The sequence below is a fragment of the Meira miltonrushii genome, assembly GCF_003144205.1.
Source record: "Meira miltonrushii strain MCA 3882 unplaced genomic scaffold FA14scaffold_3, whole genome shotgun sequence".
NCBI lineage: Eukaryota > Fungi > Basidiomycota > Exobasidiomycetes > Exobasidiales > Brachybasidiaceae > Meira > Meira miltonrushii.
Genome location: NW_020289945.1, coordinates 1,812,716 through 1,826,984, shown reverse-complemented (window position 1 = coordinate 1,826,984; position 14,269 = coordinate 1,812,716). Strand labels below are relative to the sequence as shown.

Below are 14,269 nucleotides of genomic sequence, written 5' to 3'. Positions count from 1 at the left end.
CCAACCACACAAGGATCTGAACAAATCATTGAAACATTAAATCCTCATATTCCAGCATCTTCGACGTTGAATTCGTCCAACCAAAGTCGCGTATCACTTGCAATTGGAACAAATCCAAAAGCATGGAACTATAGATACATGTTTGAGAGACCGGGAATGAAAGGGAATGCGTTAGACGATGCGATTGAAAAGATGACGGAAACAATCTTGTCCACGTATGGAATCAAAGATGAAGATTTGGTTGACCCTGCAAGCTCATCGCAAGAGAGTGTATACATTGTTGGAAGGATTGCACCAGTGGTACAGAACGAAGCAAAGATCGTGAACGGAAAACCCAAACAACCCAAACTGTCCGATGGACTGGTAGTGGAAGTGTCCCGCAGAGTTGGCGGAGCAAGCCGAACTCCAATGCATTTACCCAACAATGTCAAAGTTCGAGCTTTGCCTACATCTGACGGACAGGGCATTCCTCATCCAAGTACGACTGGTGGTCAACTTGCCTTATTCCCTGGTTTGATCGCCGGTTTCAAAGGACGAAATGGAGGAGGAGATGCTTTTCTCGTTGAAGAGATCTTGATGCCACCCTCGCTTCCGTTGCCAGAAACGGAAGTGGTGGATTTGCTTGAGCATCAACACGCTGCTGGAAAGTTGAAGGGCGAGCCGATGAGCATATTTGTGGCATCAGGTCCCTTTACGCTGGATAACGACCTAAACTTCACACCGTGGCACAGACTTTTGGACCAAATCGAACAACGCAAGCCAGACGTGGCATTGTTTATGGGTCCTTTCCTGCCCGTCAATCACAACTCGCTTCTTGATCCCAATCTTACGCAATTGCCACAAGAATTGTTTGAGAATCACATCGGATCTAGATTACGCCGTCTTTGCGATTCTTCTGCTCGTACAACGGCCATCTTATTACCCAGCACTCGGGACATCGTTCATCCTCATGCTGCTTGGCCCCAACCGATGTTTGATAAGACAATGCTTGGCATTCACAAGCGTGTCAAATGTTTGCCAAATCCATGCATGTTCAGCATTAACGAGGTGATCTTTGGTATTTCAACGGCGGACGTCTTGCGCGATTTACGTTCGGATGAATTGGTATTCAACGTAACGGTAGACGGAGAAAAGAATGACGGCAGTACACCAACAAGAACACGAGATGCAATGGCACGTTCAATTCGTCATGTATTGCATTCACGTCATTTTTACCCACTCTTTCCTGCTTCGACCGCAACAGATTTACCTTTGGATGTTTCTCATGCTCATTTAGCCCAATTCACAGACGTTACGCCAGATGTTTTGTTGTTGCCCAGCATTTTGACGCCTTTTGCCAAGATCGTCGACGGAACCGTGGTTGTCAATCCAGGTTTGACGGCAAAAGGCAATAATGACGGAAAAGGTTCGTTTGCTTGTTTGCAAGTCAAGCCTATGCCTAAACAAGATTTGCAAAACGTCATCCAGCAAGACTCAGAAGCCGATACGGAGGGTACAAGATGGCAAAATGCATTGTATGATCGCACACGAGTCGATATTACCAGAATCTAATGCCCTAGCTTCTCATTTTCTGTATAAGTATCTCTATCTTTTCTTTATCAATGTATGCATTTGTGTTTTGCTTTTTCCCTATATGCAGCTGAAGAACATGATCAATTGCTATATGGTATCTAGAGAAAGATATGACAACTCTATCTGTATCGTCAAGCCTGTTTTGGGGACGATCTCCAGTGAGTCCACATACAGATAGAATGACTATATACAGGGCATATCATCTCGAGCAGGTTGCCATTGAACAATCTACTTTGACTCTTCTTTTGATTCTTCTTTCTTTTCATCATCTGCTTTCTTCTCCTCTTCCTTTGTCTCTGTTTTGCTCTCTTCCTTCTTTTCTGCAGCGTCTTCGGTTGCACCTCCGGAAGTAGGAGGAGCTTCAGTCTCTGCTACTGCGCCACCTTTGGCAGAAGCATTCTTTGTTTGTGCTTCTTCGAATGATTTCTTGAATTCGTTTGCGTTGTCTGAGTTGGCAAAACGGATTGCAAGTGTTTCAGCACTTACTTCTCCATCGGTAACGTCTGCTGCCACATTGTAAACCCAAGAACGATCAGAGCCAACGTTTGGGGCCAATTTCATATCAGAGGTAATGTAATGATTTGCGCATACTTTGAGTGTTTTATCACGTCTCATAACCAATCGAACTTTTCCATGAGATTTATGTTGTAAAAGACGTACGTCTCCTGTTCCACGTTCTTTCCATTCTTTTGCTTCTTTATCGAATCGGAACAATTTTGCACGCATTTTGAATGAAACTTCTTCATCTTCTTCGTGTGTTTTTGTTTCGACTTGTTGTTCAAGTTTGATCACTGGTTCGAAGTGTGGGTCAGCCTCTGCTTCAGCTCCCTGGTAAGGATAAGGATGATTCAATTGTCAGTATTCGTCATCTAGATGATGTGCAACTTCCTCTTTCGTACGCCACTCACAGGTTCGGATAGAACATCCCGCTTTTCTGTGTCTGCCATATTGATGTGTATTGTAGTGTGGTGAAAGTGGGTGAAAAGGTGTATATCAGAAGGTGGTGTTTGTGATTGTCAAGAGAGATAGCATACAAAGCCTGCTTAACTTCTTAATTCATAACTTCTCAACAAATTCGCAAAAGCCAGCTGCTGCTGCTGTTGCTTTTCTATTGTTAAGATTCAATAGGCACTACGCCGCCTAAAGTTGATGAAAATCGTATTTGTACTGCGCCTGACGCCCGCTGAGAAAAGTTCAATTCAGCGCAAAGCTGCGTATGCTGTTTGTAGTACCCAGCCCAGCGCGCAAAAGACAGCTATGGCTGTAATCATTCAGCATTCTACACTATTCAGAAAGGCTCTTGAGTTCATTATCATATGAATCAGATCTATTGATGTTATAGGCTATAGCAATATCAATGGAGAGTAAATGAAAGTGATGTAACTTCACTGTGCACTATGACTGCTCAGCCTCTGTTCCTCCCGAATCTCCTTCTTGACCATAAGCCGACTTGTTCTTAGCACCCGGTAAAAAAGGCGAAAAGGTCGTCGGTGTTCTTTGCATGCCGTTCAAGCGGTGGAGAAACACGACAAAAGTCCAACACTTTCCAAGTCCCTTTTATGCAGGAGAAAAAAACAAATCGGCGGCCAGGCCGTCGAATAAGCGGTACCACGCGTGTGTGTGTGTGTGTTGCTCTTAGAGAAAAAGCGCTTCTTCACTTGTCAAACATGCATTTCACACATGACTTAAGAATCGATCATTTGATTATTCATCCTCTCTCTTTACAAACACCAATTTGCGCAGCTACCTCTCCCATCACAGACTATCATCCTAGCCTATCCTACCCCGACACATTCATTCAATGCATCTCTGACACAATCTATACAACACCTAGAACGGAAAAAAAGAGAAGGTTTCTAGGGAACAGTCAATCTTCGAAGGAGCTCCTGCTCATCATTCAATAAATTTGCCGATCATGGCGCAATCAGGGCCAACAATCGTACCAAACCCTTCAGCTCTGAAAAGACAAGGTCAAGTACCTGAGCCAACGATTGAATCTCTACTTCAAATCTTATTTCAAGCAACTTCTCCGGATCCATCTGTTTTAGCAAGTGCTTCAGAACATTTGAGTGATCTGGAAACGCATAGCTCATTATGGCTTAGACTCTTGGATATAGCCTTCGAGAGGAATAATCCGCTGGAGCCAGGCCTGCTTGAAAGGGAAAGGGGTTCCATGACCAATTTCAATGGCCCAATCACCGCCGAAGATGTTGCTAAACGATGGAGTGCAATTCGTACAGTCGCAACCATTCGCTTCAAGAATGGAATCGATAAATATTGGCGTAGTCGTGTGATGAATAGGGTCACCATTACAATCTCACAAGATGTGAAATCTCAACTACGACAAGCCCTATTTCGATGTTTGGATGAGCCTGATCGAGGAGTTGCTTTACAAGCTAGCGTCTCGATTGCTAGGATCGCTCGAAACGACTTTCCCAACTCGTGGCCTACACTGTTTGACAGCCTTCAGACGGCGATGATTGAAGCACATGGGAGGATCACAAACTCAACCCAAGAAGCAGAAGTGGATCGACTCACTCTTTTGAGAGCAGCTGATGTATGCGCAAGAACATTGAAAGAGCTAAATACTGTTCGCATCTTAGCAGGCAAAATCCGAATGACTGAGCTATCACAACAGCTTTTGCCCACTTTGGTGCCCATGTTTCAACAATACTTCACAGAAACTTTACCGACAAACGACATGCTGCAGTCTCCAGAAGGACTTTCGAGATGGTCGCAGTCACCCAATCTGTCTATGAGAATACGAACATCACACTTGCTTTTGAAATCGGTCAGTCATCTAGCCATTGCCGATGCTGGCACACTCTCAAAGAATGCACAAACATATGCCGACAATCGACCAAATTACGCTCGAGAATTGTTCAAAATCACGCCTGGAATGCTTCAATTCATTCGCGATGTTCGATGGACGTTCATTCAATTCGTACAACAGCAACAAAATCAACAAAGTCTTTCTTCAGATCATCAGGCAATCTTGACAGGACTACAGAAACATCTTTTGTCTTTTGGAAAGTTGTATTCTGGACTGGCAGGACGTGAACGTAGCAAAGCGGTTACCTGGCAAGGATGGGACGAAGTTGTGCTGTGGTATTGGCAGCAGGCAATCGAAGCATCGCCAGAAGAGCTCACGACAACGAGCAAATCCGACGTAAGCGGAGATGTAGCACTCTTTCAGCAGCATCCTACCAAGCTACTAGTGCAAGCGCTCACTTTGCTCAAAACCAGCATGGAAGATTGGAGAAAAACGGATACTCTACCAGCGACGTTCAAGGACGAAAATATGATCTCCAATATGGTTGACATTCTGGTGGAAAAGCTAATGTTGCTAAGCACGGATGATTTGCAGATATGGGAAGCCGATGCAGAAGATTGGAGTATTGCAGAGGAAGCCGAGACATACAATACAGATGTACGTCCAGCAGCGGAAAGGGCACTGATGGTTTTGGCCAAAGCAGCTCCTTCTAGGGACAGCAGGTTCGTAAGTGAATTGCTTTGGCAGAAGTTCGAGAATTTGGGCCAAGGCGGACCGGATATGTCTCTTCAAGGCATCTTACGCAGGGATGCAATCTATGCTGCTGTTGGACGTGAACTTTATCCACACTCAGACGAATACATATCCGAGGCGATCGTAACACGACTTGTAGGTGAAGCCTCCTTGACCTTCTCCGACTCTTCTTCATGGATCATCATTCGTAGACGGATCGCTTGGCTTATCTGGGAATGGTCAGAACACGTAATATCCACTCATCGACCAGTGATCTATGACTTGCTTGTGAGCCTATTGCAGGATGTGCCTGGTAAAACAGATGCTGCAGTACGCTTAGCAGCCGCAAGATCGCTGTCCGCCATGGCAGATGCATTGGAATTCGATTCGGACGCCTTCCAACCTTATATCGATGCAAGTTTATCCAGATTGGCAACCTTGGCTGCAGGTTCTGAATTGCACGAGATGGATAGCATCAAGACGTGTACAAACGCAATGAGTATTTTGATCGAAAGGCTTGGCGCACGAATTGCTCAACATTTGCAACAATTGGCCACCCTTGTTCCGCAATTGTGGACTTTGGATGATCCTGAATGTAAAGCACGACCAAGCATTATTGTTTTTGTCAGTAAGCTGGTACGTAGCGTTGAGCTCATTCCGCATGGATCGCAAGGTGCAGGAACATCTCTACATGGCATCGTTGAGGTCATTGTCCGTCAAAGCTTGATGCAAGATAACATTTCCATGTTAGGCAAAGATGCATTGGAACTATGGATTCGTACATTGCGCTCGTCTTCCCAAATGACCGATTCGCTCTTTCGACTTTTGGACATCTTGCCTTCCTTGCTGGATCAGCCAGATTACTGCCCGGAGGCTTGCAGAGTAGCGCAAGAGTCAACTTTGATGGCAGCAGAAGCAGTGATTGCCAAGTACGGAGCTGGTCTATTTGAAAGTTTTGCAAAAGTGGTTGGCGATCCCCAAAGTCCACTCATCCTTCATCCGATATCATCTTTGGATATAATCGTACAAGCATTGCATGCACAAGGCGTTGATACGATGGCATGGGCAACTCTCTTGGATCGAAGCGGTTTGTTTTATACGTTGTTAGGCTCACTGTTAAAGGTAGAAGATGCTACAGTGGTCAAAGGATACTTTGTAGCCCTGCTTGCCAGACTTGCTTTCATCATGGACAACACATCAATCTTTATGGAACTTGTTCGCTCGGCAGCAGGTCGACTTGAAGGCACAACAGCCAACATAGGCAATACAGTGGTAAAGCCAATGGCAGAAGAATGGTGTGCAAGAGTGGAAAATATGGCTTCTTCACGTAAACGAAAGATCACTTGTTTGGGCTTGGCTGCCCTTTTGAGCAATGCAGATCCGCAAAGGGAACCCGAATTATTTACCGTTTTACCTGCCATGATTGGAATTTGGATGGATATTATGGGTGATATGAGACAAGATGCTGGCTCTTCAGAAGATATTGGCGCTCCAGTCTTACCGAATGCGCCTCCTTCATCACCAACTCTGACCCGCTCATTCTCTCAAGCGCCAGATCTTTTGCGTAGATCGCCTTCGCCTGCTTTATCCATTCCTGGCTTGGAAGGTATTGATGATGGAGATGATTGGTTGCAAGAAACTTCACCTGGAAGAGCACGATTGACAGAGTTGAATCGCTTAGACCCGGTCAATACGGTCAAATTGACAACGTGCATTTCTGATGCTATGCGAAGAGCACAAGGGCATGGTGGAGCAGTATTTCAAAACAGCCTTGCTAGCATGGATAGTTTGGTGATGGAAATATTCCAAAAAGATCTTAATCAATGAAAAAGAAAGAATAGAATGGTTTGCAGAAAACTTTATAGAGTACAAGATTTCGAAAAATACCCATGCTCGTATACACTTCAAGAATACTTGCACTTCTCACAATCAATGTACGATAACCTCAAAATTGAATTTAGCTAATAGATAATTGAATTGTTGAATAAGAGAGAATGTGTAGAAATACAATAATGCTAGAATGACACTGTACAAAACAAAGGCTAAAAGGCATTCTTGCGCTTTCTGCCTGTAAATTTGGAATCTGTTGGAACGTCTTCTTTTCCGCGAGATCGATATAATTGCTTTTTACGCAAGATCCAATCACGGGTACCCTTTTCGGCCGCTCGGGCTTTCTTACTTGCTTTGCCTCCTCTGTGCTTGCTGTTTGCTTGCCCACGGCGTCCCTCAAACTTCACTTGTCCAACAGCGGCTGCATTGGGATCCTCATGTTCAGCAACCAAGCCACGGGGTAATTCCTGTTTAACTTGTTCTTGTTGTGAATTTAATGCTGCCATTTCTTGTTCATTCATCAATCCTGCCGGTATTCTCATCGTTCCCCCAATCCATAAAACCAAAAAGCATTTTCTTGCTTTTCTACTGTTTGGATAATCTACCACCAATCCACCACCGAAACCTGCCCTTGTGGCAGCACGCATACACAATTCCACTTGAGCATCATTTTCCGGATAAAATTGCAATGCAGCTCGAGCACCATGTGATAAACATTGATGTAGCATTTCAAAGAATCGTTGAAGACGTGCGATAGGTGAAGAAGCTTTTGTGTCTGCGTTCAAAAGCCATTGTAATGCTGATATGCTAATCGCACCATCAAAAGAACCAGGTCTGAATGGACATCCATGTCCTGCATCGGCGAGTAGCAAATCTCCTTCAACTTCACGTTCCAGCGCCACTTCCAACATACTTGGAGCGATATCATATCCGATCCATTGATGTCCTGCTTCGGTTAATACTTCTCCGCTTAATCCACTTCCACATCCAATATCCAACAAGAGTGCACCATGTTCCACTTTCCATTCCGGCAACACCAATAATTCCAACGCCCGCTCTGTCATTTGAGCTTGAATGTGCTGAACACGAGAATTGGAAGAGTATTTTCTGGCTTCATCATCGCCATAAAAGATTTCTGGTGGTGCAATATGTTCTGGCCTGCTCATGTTGATTGGGTATATTGGTATGATGAGAACAAAAAAAGTTTAAACGCTAAACTCAGATTCATCAAAAATTTATACTTTAAGGCGTTGTATTGGACAGTTGCAGTTCTGCTTTTGCATTCACGCGAATCTGACATAATCATGGGCTAAATAAACAAGCTCCACTTAATCAGCATGCATAACCTAATGTTGCTTCTCACAAATATTGTTATCGTATCAAACAACCCCCAGAAGACATAGCATTTATCTTGTCATTATGATATAGAGTTGTTCATCATGATACTGCGGTATTCGTCAAGATGGCAACCGGTGCGACAGTCAGCATCACTTAGACTTCAATCAGCCCTAACCGTACGTCTGCTTCATCATACACCTTCTACAAGTCAAGCATATCCGGCAGATTTGCAAACTACAGATCCTTTGATCGCATATCGTGCTTTGGCTTCAAAAGGTGTATTAGAGGAAGATGCAGAACAAATTCGTGCCTTAATAGAATTACGCAAACTTACTAGAGTTCTTCAAGATTATACACCGCCTTCTCATCTGCTAGGTATTCTACACGATCCTAACGGTCAAAATGGCAAGGGAGACTTGGGCAGTGGTGGACCACCTGCTTCAGAAGAAAATGTGAATGCATTGGTACGATACCTCTCAGAAGAAGAACAAGTGGAAAGTCTAGATACACCGAAAGGTTTGCTCTTGACGGGCAAGCCGGGTACGGGAAAGACGTTCTTGGTGGATTTATGGTTCGAACATCTTCCCGTCCAGGGCAAATTTAGAAGACATTATCATCATATGCTACTCAGCATTTATAGAATGGTATGGGTAGAAGCCGAGAGGAGACGGATAGACGCAGAAGCACAATGGAGCTCTCGTGAATCAGTACTGCCAGAACGAGGTGTTGGAGTTGTATGGGAACGACAAGAACAAAATGAGACTGGTTCTCGAACAAAAAGCATCTCACAATGGGCCAAAAAGTTACGCGGAATGCCGTTCATGCGTCTTGGAAGCGATGCCCCTGCTCCGGTCATGTCATTAGATGGCGCATCTCTAAACGATGACGCCAATAAAGGAATGGACGTGATCAAATTGGCTCAATTGGAAAGACAGGAGGATAAATTGGCTGGTCTTGGTACTACTTTACCAATGCATGTTGCCGCTCAGCTGTTTCTAACGCATGGTCATGTCTTGTTGCTTGATGAATTGCAGTTGCTCGATATTGCTAGTGCTACTCTATTACGCCGAATTTTGACTAGTTATTGGCGATTGGGAGGCGTTGTTATCGCAACGAGTAATAGAGTACCGGAAGATCTATACGCAAATAATGTCCAGCGAAGGAGTCTGGTAGCCTTCCTTGGCGCTTTAAAGGAGCGTTGTCCCGTTGTTGAAGTATCAGGCAGAGACCGTAGAATTGATCGATGGAAAGAAGGATGGGACAAGTTTGCTCAACGAGGCGAAAAGGACGATAAGAGTTTCTTTTTCTTGAAAAGTCGTCCAGATGAAGATAAAGCATTTCAACAGATCAAAGATTCTCTCATTGCCGGTCGTCAACGTGAAGCAACCGTATTTGACGTTTACAATCGTAAAGTAAGCGTACCAGAGTCATATCCAGCTGTTGATGGCCATCCAGCTACGGCATGTTACACATTTGATCAACTTTGCGATCAGCCACTTGGACCTGCTGATTATTTGACGTTATCATCAACGTATGAGCTTTTGATCCTAGATGACGTTCCGGCTTTGGACTTGGTTCATCGAAATCAGGCTAGACGATTAATCACTTTGATCGATTGCCTCTATGAATCCCGAACGAAGTTGATCATCCGATCGCAAGTGCCACTTACAAAGATCTTCTTTGCTCGTGAAGGAGCTGAAATCGCACGAGAAAACGAAAGACGGCATCGAATGGCAGCACAGGGCAAGACACCAACAGAAGAATGGCGATCAGACGACGATCGAAACGAAGAAGATCTCATTCAAAGTGCAGCATTAATACAAAGTGAAGTCTTGTCAGAAGCTGCTCAAGATACCGAAGAAGGCTTTAGACCTAACATTGTTGCATACGGTCCTATCGTAGAAGATGACCAGCGTGCAGAACCAGGACGTGAAAGCGAAAGTCAACGGGAAGAGCGACAGAAAGGCGGTTTGCGCAATTTGTCCATCTTTTCTGGAGAAGAAGAGCGATTTGCCTATCAACGTGCCGTCTCAAGGTTGTACGAGATGAGCCATGCCTCATGGGCAGATGTAACTTGGCGTCCTTTGGTTGAATCGGATCGTAGTGCTTGGCAGCAATCAAATGTACAGCAGGATGCCAATTTTGCTGCTAACATCTTACGCAAATCCGCTGCTGCTCTTGCCACACGTAAAGGGCTATCTACAGCAGATAGAGTGGAAGAAGGCGATTTTGCCGATGAAGCGTCCTACGATAACCTTCGAGCAGATCAAGAGCGAAAGCGAATCAATCGCAGTAACGGACCTCCAGTCTTGTCTCCGTCGCATGTCTGGGGTGTCCGTGAAGATTGGGGCCCCAAAGCTGGAAAATGGGGAAAAGGCGTTCGGGGTTCTAGGGATGATGAAATGGATCCAGAGAACAGCGAAAGTCCTCGCGATCGTCGAGCCAGGCTACGAGAGGAGCGTTTGCGAGCCTCGTCTGACTCTTAGGCTAACTCGACATTGCTTGATAGATCTGTAATAATTGTCTGAGACCATCGTCATGAATAATGGGTATAATAATGCTTGATATGATACAGTGTTTGTGTTTCCTTGACTTTCAATCTGCTGAGCTGCATCCACGACAACCGCAATGAACACATTCGAATACTTGAGATCGTGCAAGCTGACTTTTCGGTACTCTACAAATGCATGTACTTCCTTCATGATTCATATCCCTACTTTGAATGCATCTTACACAACATAGTTTCTCGTATCCTGTCCGCTTCCATTTGGCGATAAGATTTGCATCAGCATATCCCTGTTTCAAAAGCCAGTCGTACAGCTCCCTACTAATTGCTTCTCGTTTGTAATACAGATCATAGATATATCGTGATCGTGTATGCGATATTCTCATGATCGGCCAAAGTGTTTCTTTTGCCCGTTTACCTTCTGTACTTTCGTTCTCTGCATCTCGCATCGTCCTTGCATAATCTTCTAAAATTCCTTCAATTTCCTCAAAACCCTCAGGCGGAGGTTTTGTACGGGAAGTTCGTACTTTTGGCATGGTATTCCTGCCTCTCAAGGTTGGAGAGATGTGAGGTATTGGTGGCGAGGAGTAGAGATGCCTCACTCTACTTTACGGAGTTGAATGGGCGAAATTCCGATTCCTGTCAAAAATAAAGGCGCGTATGCATCACGTGTTTTGAAGCACTTCATCAGTGTCTCACGCTAATTCAATCTGAGAAGGAAATTAGGCGGCTTTAAGACCGTGCGTGGAATCAATCACCTTAAAACAACCATCCATACAGAATCATAGACAGAATGGCATCATCGTCAACTGCCTTCTCAGGGCCAATCCCTCCACCAAGAAGCTTGCCTGTTGCAGAACCATCACCAGCAACCAGCTCTCAAGCATTGAAATATCGCGGTGCAACTGTGGAGGATTTACAACTTTCCCCTGCAGTTAGTGTTCCAACTACTGCAACGATTCAAAATGCATTAGATGTTGCATTCGATCATGATTATGAACAATTGCCTGTGCTATCCAGCAAGAATGGAGAGAGAAAGTTGGTGGGATATTTGGACATCAAAAAATTACGCTTAGAGGTGCAGAACGGAAAGTTAGAAAAGACACAAGGCGTATTGAACGTAATGGTCAAATTTGGAGGAGCAAAGAGAAAAGAAGGAAGTGGTGCATCATCTACATTCACACTGATCAGCCCGGAAACAGGATTGGGAGAGCTAGAAGCATTTTTGACCACCCATCCGTTTGCATTGGTCACAGATGCATCAAGATCTTTCGTTTTGGCAGTAGCAACACGCGATGATTTACAAAAGTATGCTCAACGTCGTGGTTTAGAGGAAGCAGGAACAAAGACGCCCACTCAAGATACCGATATGCTTGACGATACTGTTCGTCCCGGAGGTGTTGGATCTTCGTCTCAGCAGCAACCCTTATTGACCCGTCGTGAAGAAGAAGAGAAACGAAAGGACCGTACATTGGCCGAATTCTTACAGATGCTAGATGGATACAGACCTTTGATCCCTGATCAAGTAACAGAACACTATCTGGAGAAGGTCGGATTTGAATGTGAAGATGTTCGTCTAAAGAGATTGTTGTCATTAGCAGCGGAAAAGTTTGTTGCGGATATTGCTGCTGATGCATTCCAATATGCACGTATCCGTACAAATGCCGGACCAGGAGCAAGAGGAAAAGCATCAGCCAGTGGGAATCAATCAGCAGTTGCAGCAGCAGCAGCTGCCACAGCCGCTTCTTCTTCAAAGGATCGTTCTCGTACAGTACTAACGATGGACGATTTGAGTGCAGCTCTTGGGGAATATGGCATTAATGCAAGGAGAGCAGACTTCTATCGGTGATTGGAGAGTATGTGTACAGACTGTACAATTGCATTACGTTTAGTCCATCCCTGGATGGAGAATAGGAGACAAGAGAAAATAGTGTTTGCGTTAGTTGATAGATTGTCATTACCAAATCTCCTTATACTCACAATGCAGGAAGAGCAATCCTAAGCCACTACCGATGAGGAAGATACACAAAAATCTATTAGCTTGACGATTGTTCTCTTTAGCTCGTTGTAATTGTTCATTCCCTTTTCCCACTTCCAATGTATGCCCAAGCGCTTCTTGATGCAAATTATCAGCCATTTCTGTTTGATTGCCTAGATGCTGGATCAGTTGTGTTTGTAGCTCAGAAATCTCACTTAATTTCCGTTCTGCTGCCTCAACCGCACGCAAGTCATCAGAAAGAGATTCAACTAAAGCTGAAGACTCTTTGTCGAACTGTTGGATCTGCTCTGCCGTCAATTGAGACGATGAGAAATCGCTCTGATAAGGCTGATCCAGTGAAAGTACTTCGTTCGGGACCTGCGATTTTCCTTTCGCTTCCGTCGTTCGTACGCTACCTGCAACTGGCTCACGTTTCTTCTCAGTACCATTTGAAGACGTCAAAGTTGCTGCTGAGCCGGCCAAGTTGATTTGTTTGACTCTTTGTGCTTTCAATCGAGCTTCTTGAAGATCGCCCATCCTTGCATTTGTTTGTGCTAATTTATTATTGAGGTATTGCGTAATAGCAAATCGATGTTGACTCAATTGTTCAGCATACAATGGATGAGATCTACCCGGAAAGGCCGAAGTGGTCGCACTGCCCAAGAGACGAGAGAAAGGATTATGCGATAGACCAACAGTCGTTCTCTTTCGTACATTTTCTCCTTCTTCTAATTCTTTGATCCGTGCAAGACATCGCTTTATTGTGATCTTTACTTGGAATTCAATCTCATCCCGTTCCTTGTCAGTCAAGTGTTGTACTCCTCGCCAAGCATCAAGGGAATTTTTTGAGCCATCATTTCCATTGGCTCTAGATTGAGGTCTGGCTGATGTTGAAGTAGTTGTAGCCAAGTAGGGTTTCCGTATCGCACGCTGGAAATCGTTAATTGATACGATAGCTCGCTGAATCTTTACAGCTTCATTGAACCATTCTTCATCAGCTTTTCTTAATCGTAAGCAGTCTTTTTCACGTTGACTGAGGGCCTTTTTGTCACCTGATTGCTTCTCCAATGCCTTGCACTTTTGAATGAATGCTGCACTTAAGATAGGTCCTAATGATTCATCCCTTCGTTTTTCCCACTTTCGCCTACTTTCTATTGCTTCCTCTCCTTGTTCCTTGATCAGTGTTTGAAACAACTGTGTATGATCATTGCCGATTGGAATAGAAGATGTCGAAGCCATCTCTGAGGTTCCTCTTGTCGTTGGTAGTTAAAAGGAGGACTTGTCATTGTCTGGCACTTCTCCACAACCTTTTGGCGCGACTAATCGTTAGGAACCTTAAAACGCAGCCTACGCACATTTCTTCCTAAATTACAACAACACATGCACGGACAGGATCACATTCATTCAATACCCTCACCCTATATCTCTTTCTGGCAATAGAAATGGAGGATGAAAAAATACACGATCACCTCAAAGGAAATGTGCAAGATGGTCAAGTGGAAGGTACAGGTGTAGAAGACCAAATTCGAGCGGCGCTATC

At 44.4% G+C, this 14,269-nt stretch overlaps 8 protein-coding genes across 8 annotated transcripts; 4 read left to right on the top strand and 4 right to left on the bottom strand.

Moving 5' to 3' along the window:
* Nucleotides 1-69: 69 nt before the first annotated feature.
* Nucleotides 70-1,551, top strand: FA14DRAFT_124644 (uncharacterized protein; the record flags this gene model as incomplete). Its single annotated transcript, XM_025496656.1, has 1 exon — nt 70-1,551. A coding segment is annotated over one exon (1,482 nt), but the record flags the coding sequence as incomplete, so codon positions are not given.
* On the bottom strand, nt 1,340-2,679 carry FA14DRAFT_147997 (uncharacterized protein). Its single transcript, XM_025497362.1, has 2 exons — nt 2,481-2,679; nt 1,340-2,400 (listed from the first exon to the last, which is right to left on the bottom strand). The coding sequence occupies exons 1-2, from the start codon at nt 2,517-2,519 to the stop codon at nt 1,801-1,803; spliced, it is 639 nt and encodes a 212-aa protein (XP_025354215.1). The 5' UTR covers nt 2,520-2,679; the 3' UTR covers nt 1,340-1,800.
* An 808-nt stretch (nt 2,680-3,487) lies between these two features.
* FA14DRAFT_147994 (ARM repeat-containing protein) lies at nt 3,488-7,063 on the top strand (the record flags this gene model as incomplete). Its single annotated transcript, XM_025497361.1, has 2 exons — nt 3,488-6,641; nt 6,699-7,063. 2 exons carry the CDS (start codon nt 3,488-3,490, stop codon nt 6,902-6,904), a joined length of 3,360 nt encoding a protein of 1,119 aa, XP_025354214.1. The 3' UTR covers nt 6,905-7,063.
* On the bottom strand, nt 7,034-8,093 carry FA14DRAFT_161536 (S-adenosyl-L-methionine-dependent methyltransferase). Its single transcript, XM_025499166.1, has one exon. The coding sequence runs from the start codon at nt 8,071-8,073 to the stop codon at nt 7,120-7,122; it is 954 nt and encodes a 317-aa protein (XP_025354213.1). The 5' UTR covers nt 8,074-8,093; the 3' UTR covers nt 7,034-7,119.
* Nucleotides 8,094-8,276: 183 nt separating this feature from the next.
* Nucleotides 8,277-11,147, top strand: FA14DRAFT_161535 (uncharacterized protein). The gene has a single exon (XM_025499165.1). The coding sequence runs from the start codon at nt 8,347-8,349 to the stop codon at nt 10,729-10,731; it is 2,385 nt and encodes a 794-aa protein (XP_025354212.1). The 5' UTR covers nt 8,277-8,346; the 3' UTR covers nt 10,732-11,147.
* On the bottom strand, nt 10,787-11,428 carry FA14DRAFT_66228 (G10 protein). Its single transcript, XM_025502664.1, has one exon. The coding sequence runs from the start codon at nt 11,285-11,287 to the stop codon at nt 10,841-10,843; it is 447 nt and encodes a 148-aa protein (XP_025354211.1). The 5' UTR covers nt 11,288-11,428; the 3' UTR covers nt 10,787-10,840.
* An 88-nt stretch (nt 11,429-11,516) lies between these two features.
* Nucleotides 11,517-12,946, top strand: FA14DRAFT_161533 (uncharacterized protein). Its single transcript, XM_025499164.1, has one exon. It carries the CDS (start codon nt 11,545-11,547, stop codon nt 12,598-12,600), a length of 1,056 nt encoding a protein of 351 aa, XP_025354210.1. The 5' UTR covers nt 11,517-11,544; the 3' UTR covers nt 12,601-12,946.
* Nucleotides 12,709-13,968, bottom strand: FA14DRAFT_165123 (uncharacterized protein; the record flags this gene model as incomplete). Its single annotated transcript, XM_025499936.1, has 3 exons — nt 12,709-13,732; nt 13,782-13,820; nt 13,868-13,968. 3 exons carry the CDS (start codon nt 13,966-13,968, stop codon nt 12,709-12,711), a joined length of 1,164 nt encoding a protein of 387 aa, XP_025354209.1.
* Nucleotides 13,969-14,269: the final 301 nt, after the last annotated feature.